At 45.5% G+C, this 8,089-nt stretch overlaps 1 protein-coding gene across 1 annotated transcript; it reads right to left on the bottom strand.

The window, feature by feature from the left end:
• Window positions 1-3,095: 3,095 nt before the first annotated feature.
• On the bottom strand, window positions 3,096-7,242 carry Krt10 (keratin 10). Its single transcript, XM_075990782.1, has 8 exons — window positions 6,640-7,242; window positions 5,782-5,864; window positions 5,289-5,445; window positions 5,036-5,197; window positions 4,822-4,947; window positions 4,372-4,589; window positions 3,753-4,081; window positions 3,096-3,475 (listed from the first exon to the last, which is right to left on the bottom strand). The coding sequence occupies exons 1-8, from the start codon at window positions 7,240-7,242 to the stop codon at window positions 3,369-3,371; spliced, it is 1,785 nt and encodes a 594-aa protein (XP_075846897.1). The 3' UTR covers window positions 3,096-3,368.
• Between the last annotated feature and the right edge of the window lie 847 nt (window positions 7,243-8,089).

Raw genomic sequence — 8,089 nt, 5'->3', positions numbered from 1 at the left:
ATCTTAGCCACTGAATTAAATTCTTGGGCACTCTAAGCTCTCTTCTGGGTAGGTTAAGTCTGGAAGAAATTCAGAACAAATGACTAGCTGAGGTGCCTATTACCATATCCAAGTGGACACTCCCAGCACTGCAAGTACGCTTCCCTCTCTCCAGCTTCTCTTTCCTATGTAACTCAGCCAGTTTGGTCATATACTCTCTTGGTCGTTTTTGGCTTTTGGTCTCTTTGTTTGTGTGCTTCTCCTGGTTCTCTCCCCTCCCCAGTCCCCTCCCTTGCTCCTATTTCTTCTATTCTTCTCTCACTCTTCCCCTTTCTCTTTCTTCTCATGGTCCTGTCTACTCTGTTGGCTGTGCCCAGTCTGGACTCTTCCAGATGTCTCTGGCCGTGTTTTCCCCATACCTACAAGGAAAACCTTCTCGACCACACCTAGGAGCAGCCATGTCCTCTTTTTCATTCAGCAGGCTCCTGGGATTGGTTGTGAAAAGATTGTTTCTGCTGTCTCTGTCCTCCATCTTCTTTATGCTGGGAGGGTTCTCTGCACTAACGCTTACAGTTACTTACCTCCTTAATGGGGCTGGTCACCTCACCCTTTACCTTTCCAGTGCCAGAGGAACAAGGAGACCGAGGGTCCAGGGCTTTGGTTGTTTGGCATTGGATGGTTTTCTCCACATTCACATTTGGTCGCATCCTCCCTAAGTCTGGTCTCATCTCTCAAGCTTCTCCAGTTATCTGCTAGGACGGGGGCTGTTGTTACTAGAGGAATGGGAAGGACTGAAGGCGGAGAGCTAACCAAGCTTCTAACACATGGAAGGCACTGGGTACTTTTTGCCCTTTTGGCTCAACTGAATCATTTCCATTTTGTTTATGAAGTGTTTAAAACAAACATATACTAATTGTACAAAAGGTCTGGTCTCGTTTTTATTGTCATACAGTGGCAGTGAATATTTTTTGATTCTTAGTCTCCAGCATTTCTGGCTTCATTTTGGGAGGTACTACATTTACTTATTTGGATATGACTCACTAATTTTGTTGCTCAACAAGTACTTACTGGGCTTTAACAATTGGTGTTGAAAACCGTGCTAGGGTGGGGTTTACAGTGATACATAACACAGACTCAGTCCTCTCCTCATTAGTATTATAATCTAGTTTAGATTTACACTGGGATACAATTTAGTAACCCAAAGGTTTATCGAAGTACATAGATTGACAAAGGAATCTCCAAGTCATAGACTGAGAAAGTGTTTCTTATAGAGACTCTTGGTGTGAAATGAAAGCCTGGTTCTCAATGTCTGAGGAGGGGCACTTCCCAGTAGGGCACATTCTAAAGTGTGTAATATACCAGGGGAGGGGTTATTTAGTAGAGTCCCACTGAAATAGCAAAGGATCAGGACTCAGATCTTGAGAAACACTGGCATTCAAGCCCAGAAAGATGCTGAAGTTGCTACTCAATGGGCATGGGCAACCCAGAAGCCACACCGTGACTTTCGCCTTTAGCACTTCCAAGTAGAGTATCAAGTAATGTCAGCTGGTATAAGATTCGGTGTGAGAGGGACCTTTGCAGCGCCCCATAACAAGTCGGGCCCAAAGCGCCACCGGTGACAAAGTAGGCCACATGCAGAGAGCTTGAGTATGAAGTTTTATTAAAAGGGAAAGACGGACAGAGAAACAGAGAGAGGGAAGAGAGAGAGAGAGAGAGAGAGAGAGAGAGAGAGAGAGAGAGAGAGAGAGAGAGAGAGAGAGAGAGAGAGAGAAGGAGGAGAGAGGGGAGAGGAGAGGTCTGAGAGGGCTTGCTAAGGTGGGAGAGAGATCAGCAGTGGGTGGAGCTTGTCTCTTAAAGGGGCCTTTGCACTGCATACAGTGGAACTGCTTGCCTTAAGCCAAGGGGCGACTGTGCCCAAGGGGCAGGGCCAAGGTGTGCCTGGATAGAAACATTCCTCACTTTTTTTTGTTTAAAAGATGAGGAGTTTGGCAAGGCAGGTTAAGGGGATGAGGGCATCAAGTTTTCAAGACTGCTTCCTACCGATTTGGGATGGGGAGAGGGGAGGCTGAGACAGCTGGGGTGCTGCCTCGTCCTGGGGTAGCCGGTTGCTTCACTGCTGCCCAGGCTCTGTGGAACTGTCCGGTATCTCTTGGACCTGGCGAGGTGTTGGCAGAGCAGAGGACAAGGCTAAGTTTAGGATTTTTTTTAAGGTGCTGGCTATTGAAGGGGAGGGTGTCAGGACCAGGGAAAGGTGGGAGACTTGGCCTGCTTAGGGTTCGGTAATTGAGGGAGGAGTGCACCTGACCTGTTCAAGGTGAACCCTCCAAGTTGGCTCCCTGTAATTTACAAGAATAAAACTACATGCACAAGCTCTTTCTCTCTACATGGCGTACTTTGTTGCCCACTGCGGTTTGGACCTGACTGGGATGCCGCAAAGGTCCCTCTTGCACCGAATCTTACAGTTGGTATCTTAGGGTTACTATTGCTATGATGAAACACCATGACCAAAAGCAACTTGAGGAGAAGAAGGTTTATTTGGCTTAGGCTTCCTCTGTTCATCATTGAAGGAAATCAAGGTAGGAACCAGGATGCAGAGGCCATGGAGGAGTGCTGCTTACTGACTTGCTCCTCACGTCTTGCTCAACTTGTTTTCTTATGGAACCCAGGGCCACTAGTCCAGGGTGGCCCCACCAGCCCAACATTGGGTTGGGCCATTCTCCATCAGTCATTAATTTAAAAAATGTGTACAGGTCTGCCTATAATCTAAACTTTAGGGTGGCAGTTTTTCAGTTGACATTTCCCTCCTCTCAGATGACTCTAGCTTGTGTCAAGTTGACACAAAACTAGCCAGCATGGTTGTGGTCTAATTAGTTGTACACTGCAAGGACAAGGTCTTTTGTGTCGTTTACAAAAGAATTGGGGAGAGCAGGAGACTTAGAGATGTCTGTTTGGACACACTGGCATCACCTGGCACACAAAATAACTTCATTGGCTGTATAGCAATTTTGATTGTGTATCTTTAGAAGGTATACCTTTGGGGGAAAGATGAACTTTTCACCCACATTACTCATATTTGTCTGAGCACACCCACACAATTAAATAAAAATTCTGACAAATTTAGATCATTTGCATCAGTAAGAAAGTTTATTGAAATTCATTAGTAAATGAGAAATTCATTAGTAAATGAGAAAGTTGTCTTCTTTTTTTTCTCCATAAAAGGACACTTTCTGATAAATGAAAAGAAGAAACACAGAAACCACAAAACACCTTTTAAACCCTTTCAAGGAGCAAACCTATTTCCATAGACCATTAAGACAGAAGTGTTTTCTTGGACATTTTCCCACACATCTGTGCAGTGGCCTGTGCAAAGAGACTCTTCTTTATGCAGCTTAATAGAAGTGTTTCTTGGTTTCTGATTCAATCATAGACGAAAGGACTCTACCATCAGGTGTCACCTCCTCAATAATCGTCTTGATCACTCTGGTTTTGTTAGTATCTGTGAATAGAAAAAAAATTAGAATTTAGGGGAAACGATTTGTAGAGATCCTAACAAGCTAACAAGCTTAGATTACAGAAGATAATGCACATCTTTTCCGAGTTGTTCTAAAAAGAAATTCCACGCTGCAGAAAGCTTTTTTTTTTTCCCAAAATTGACGTCGTCTATTAAAAACACAAATGAAAATCTAAATGGAGATTTTCATTGTTTTAAAATCAGCTCTTGAGTTGAAAGAGCAACAAAACCATTGGAGAAAGTTAGAACTAATTCAGATTACCCCAGCTAGTTTCTGCTGACCTTGGTCCTTTAGACGATTGGTCGCCACCGGACCCGGAAGAAGAAGACTTGAATCCTCCGCTTCCGCTCTGGCCGCCGCTGGAACTTCCGCCGCCGTAGCCACCGCCGGAACTGCCGCCGTGACCACCGCCGCTGGAACTTCCGCCGCCGTAGCCGCCACCGGAACTGCCTCCGTGGCTGCCGCCGCCGCTGGAACTTCCGCCGCCGTAACTTCCGCCGTGGCTGCCGCCGCCACCGGAGCTGCCGCCGCCGTAACTTCCGCCGTGGCTGCCGCCGCCGCGCCCGCCGCCGTAGGATCCGCCTCCGGAACTAGAGGGGGGGGGGTGAGGGTCAGATGCGGTCGCTTTTAGCATGGAAGCGTCAGGTTGCGCTCCAGACTCAAGTTTTGAGAAAATACCAGCCAGTCAAGCTTGTCTGTTAATACTCAAACACTTGTCCATCCACAGATGTTCATACACAGCCCTGATTCCTGAAGACATCCCTGTCCCCTTCCCGCCTCCTTTGCCCCGCCCGCTGGCGTTTCCTTGGGTTTGGGCAGGCTTGGCTATGGAGAACCCTGAACGAGAGCAATCGAGAGACTTCGCAGGTTTCCGTTATACCTTCCCTCTCCTTCGAGCAGGCTGCGGTAGGTTTGGATCTCGTTCTCCAGTCTGGTCTTAATGTCTAGGAGTTGTTGGTACTCGGAGTTCTGGCACTCGGTTTCAGCCCGAATCTGCTGCAGCTGTTCCTCCAGGGCGGAGATCTGGCCTTGGATCTGGGAGAGCTGCACGCAGTAGCGACCTTCTGTTTCTGCCAGGGAGGCTTCCAGCGATTGTTTCTGAGAAGAAGGTTTTAGTAAGTGCAGTGAAACATGGAAATTCTTCAGCAAGACGTCGCCACAGAAGAGAAGTGGCTTAAAGGCAGCCCTGCAGTTTGAGCACGATGCTAACAGTTTTCCCCGACCCTGCAAAGCTGTGATTTCGGTTCCACTTTTTACTCCCCCACCCCCCCATTTTTAGCATGAAACATTGCAGGATAAAATGAAAGCCATTTTACAAGATTTAGCATACCAGGGCCAGTTGGGACTGCAGCTCGATCTCGAGACCCTGCACAGTGCGCCTCAATTCAGTAATTTCACTCTTATGGCTGGACATTTGTTCAATGTTGCTGTCAATTTCTGTGGTGAGTTCCTTGCTCTAAAAGATTAAAAACGGGAAAAGATGAGAACATCCAGGCATGATCACAAGATCTCCAGGAGCTTTGCCGAGAAGGGCAGTTACTTACCTTCTCATTGAACCAGGCTTCTACATCCTTGCGATTCTTTTCTGCAAGCTGTTCGTATTGGCTTCTCATGTTGTCCAGCATTTGAGTCAGGTCAACTCCTGGAGCCGCATTCATTTCCACGTTCACGTCACCAGTGGTCACGTTTTGAAGGTCTCTCATTTCCTGTTTGAGGAATAGTTAGATTTAATGAGTGCGCCATGACCAAGATGACACCCCCCCCCCCTTTTAAGAGAGAAATGTAATTTTATGTCACCTCTTCATGGTTCTTCTTCAGGTAAGCCAGCTCTTCAGTCACACTCTCAATCTGCATCTCTAGGTCAGCCTTGCTAAGGGTCAGCTCATCCAGGACCCTGCGGAGGCCGTTGATGTCGGCTTCCACGCTCTGGCGCAGGGCTACTTCATTCTCATATCTGAAACAAGCAGGATACAAACCCTGGCTATACAGATCAATGGAGGAATACCTGGACGAAGACTTGACTATAAATACAGATTTGATTTCATATCCCGGCATCATTTGTAATACACTAATTCATGTAGGAATAGCAATAGTTTGATACAAAGAGTTAACTGTTACTTTAAGACACATCTTCCTTTAAAAGTTACCCCAAAGATGTTACAGTCAAAACTTAAACAGCTCAGAGCTATTTTGCTCTGGATGAGTTCAGGAAAATAGAAATGCTATTGTGGGCCTCCAAAGTCATTGTTGGAAACACCTGCTTTCTTTGTACCACATCCACTCAACTTACTTCAGCCTGAAGTCGTCAGCTGCCAGCCTGGCATTGTCGATCTGCAGCAGGACATTGGCATTTTCAGTAGTCAGGGTGAGGATCTGCAGGGAGAGACAAGAGATGGGTTGATGACTTTTAGGTTAGCATAGGCATTTTGCATTTTTATATAGTTCTCTTCCAGAATTTTGAAGGGAGGTTAGGTTAAGCATAGAATAGTACAAACTTGCCCATACAATATTATTTTCAGTACTTTTATAGCCATGATTCCTTTCTGAACACTGGCTGGGACTATATGGGTATATTCCTGCAATGAGGACTCTTTATTATAGAGTTTATGATTTTCTTGTATTGCCGCCAACTTTTGAGCAACTCACATCTGTATTTGTTTAATTTGTTGTAAATATTTCTAAGTGCATCTACCTTGAATCTCCAGATGTGGTTAACAGACTCCCTAGAGACAGGGAGTATATCATTTCTCTATTAGAAACTTGGGTCTCCTGCAAATGTTGGTGCTGGGTATGGCTTACTTGTTATCAGCCTTAATGATTGAGATCTATCAATCTATCTATCCCCATTTAAAATTCTTTTAGTTCCTACATTTGTACATGATCTAGCATATTTTTACTGTGAACTCATTATGTTTGTTAAAACCTAAAAGGTTCTCAGTCATCTGTCCTCCTGGAAGACAGGCAACACACATGCTGGATGAAAAAGACATGCCCTGCCTTCATAAATATCTTTGATGAGACTTGGTTCCACTAGACATGGAAAAACAAACAGGCACAGTGATCAGCTGTGCTATGCTTAACTTAGATTCACCTGTCCACATTACATGGGTAGACATGATTTGAAGCTGGGATTTTAAATGCCCCTTACCTGGTTCTTAAGGTCTTCAATGGTTTGGTAGTATTTGCTGTAGTCCCGGGGCTCACGCTGGCTTGAGTTGCCGTGTTTTTCATACCATTCTTTGATTTTACCTTCCAGCTCGTAGTTTGACTCTTCCAGAGCCCTGACCTTGTCCATGTAGGAAGCCAGACGGTCATTCAGGTTCTGCATGGTCACTTTTTCATTTCCGGAGAGAAGGCCGCCACCATCTCCTCCATATCCACCACCAAAGCCTCCTCCGTAGCCGCCTCCGCCGAAGTTGCCGCCACCGAAGCTGCCCCCACCATAGCTGCCTCCACCAAAGCTGCCACCCCCAAAGCTGCCACCGCCATAGCCCCCACCAAAGCTGCCTCCTCCATAGCCCCCACCAAAGCTGCCTCCTCCCAGACCTCCATAGCCACCTGATGAGCCCCCAAAGCAACCTCCCCCAGAGCTCCCACGGCTAAAGGAGCCACCGCTGAACCCCCCTGAGCTAAACCCTCCACCATGGGAGCTTTTGCTGCTGGAAATTCTGAGGGATGATCCTCCACCACCTCCTCCTCCTCCACTGCGGGAGGAAGAGTACTGCTTGCTGGAGCTGTAACGAACAGACATGGTGATGTAGGGTAGCCCAGGGAGTGCCTGCTACCAAGGACAGGGACAAGCCTTTATATACTGAGAGGGCGTGGCTCACAGGTCCTCGGGTTTGCTTGCTTGGACAGTTTTCTTTTTGTTGGCTTAGCATCTTTGGCTGATGATTGCATAAATTAATATGCAGTAATAACCAATACCTTTTCAATGCGTTTGTATCTGCCCTGGGTACGACAGGAGACTTGCTGTGTTGAAACTGAAAATGGGTGGAGTCCATTTTACCTTTGAGGACCATTGAGTAACAATTTTTCTAATGCTAACTTAGGCTGTATTCAGTATTTGCTAACTATGAAAAATAAAAGAAATCTGGTTACAAAGTATGGTTGAAGTACGAATTTTCAGATTGACATTATAAACAGCTTTAGGAATTGCAGTAAGTAGCGAGTGTGCTGGAATCAGTGCTGTCATAAGGGTCAGGAAACTGAACGGCAAAAATAGATTATGCTCAATATTAGTGTTCAAAGTTGCCACATTTAAGAAGCACAGTGTAGGAAATATATATAAATGTCTTATATATGCACATTTATATACATAATATGTATTATACACACAGCACACATATACAATGTCTTATGTAGATGATTTTTTTTATTTGGTGAATTAAAGTATATTCATTTTTTTCCTAAGAAAGTGTACACAAGGAACGATTAAGGAATCTTCAAATGTAATGATACAACTATTTTAAATATAAAATCTTGAAGCTATTCTGGGTTATTGGATACTTCTAAACTCATGGTTAAGGTCGTGTGAAGACCACCGTGCAGAAACCCTAAGCCCCAGAAGTGAGGACCTCGCCTGCAGTGTGTTATCT

This window comes from Microtus pennsylvanicus, chromosome 11 (genome assembly GCF_037038515.1).
Source record: "Microtus pennsylvanicus isolate mMicPen1 chromosome 11, mMicPen1.hap1, whole genome shotgun sequence".
Taxonomy (NCBI): Eukaryota; Metazoa; Chordata; class Mammalia; order Rodentia; family Cricetidae; genus Microtus; species Microtus pennsylvanicus.
The sequence above is the reverse complement of the archived record's forward strand: the minus strand, read 5'-3'. Positions and strand labels throughout refer to the sequence as shown.

Coding starts and splice junctions, on each gene's coding strand:
- Krt10 (XM_075990782.1), bottom strand. CDS start 7,242: ATGTCTGTTCGTTACAGCTCCAGCAAGCAGTACTCTTCCTCCCGCAGT. Junction 5,865..6,639: donor TTGAAGACCTTAAGAACCAG/GTAAGGGGCATT, acceptor CTCTCCCTGCAG/ATCCTCACCCTGACTACTGA. Junction 4,082..4,371: donor CTGCTCGAAGGAGAGGGAAG/GTATAACGGAAA, acceptor CCCCCCCTCTAG/TTCCGGAGGCGGATCCTACG.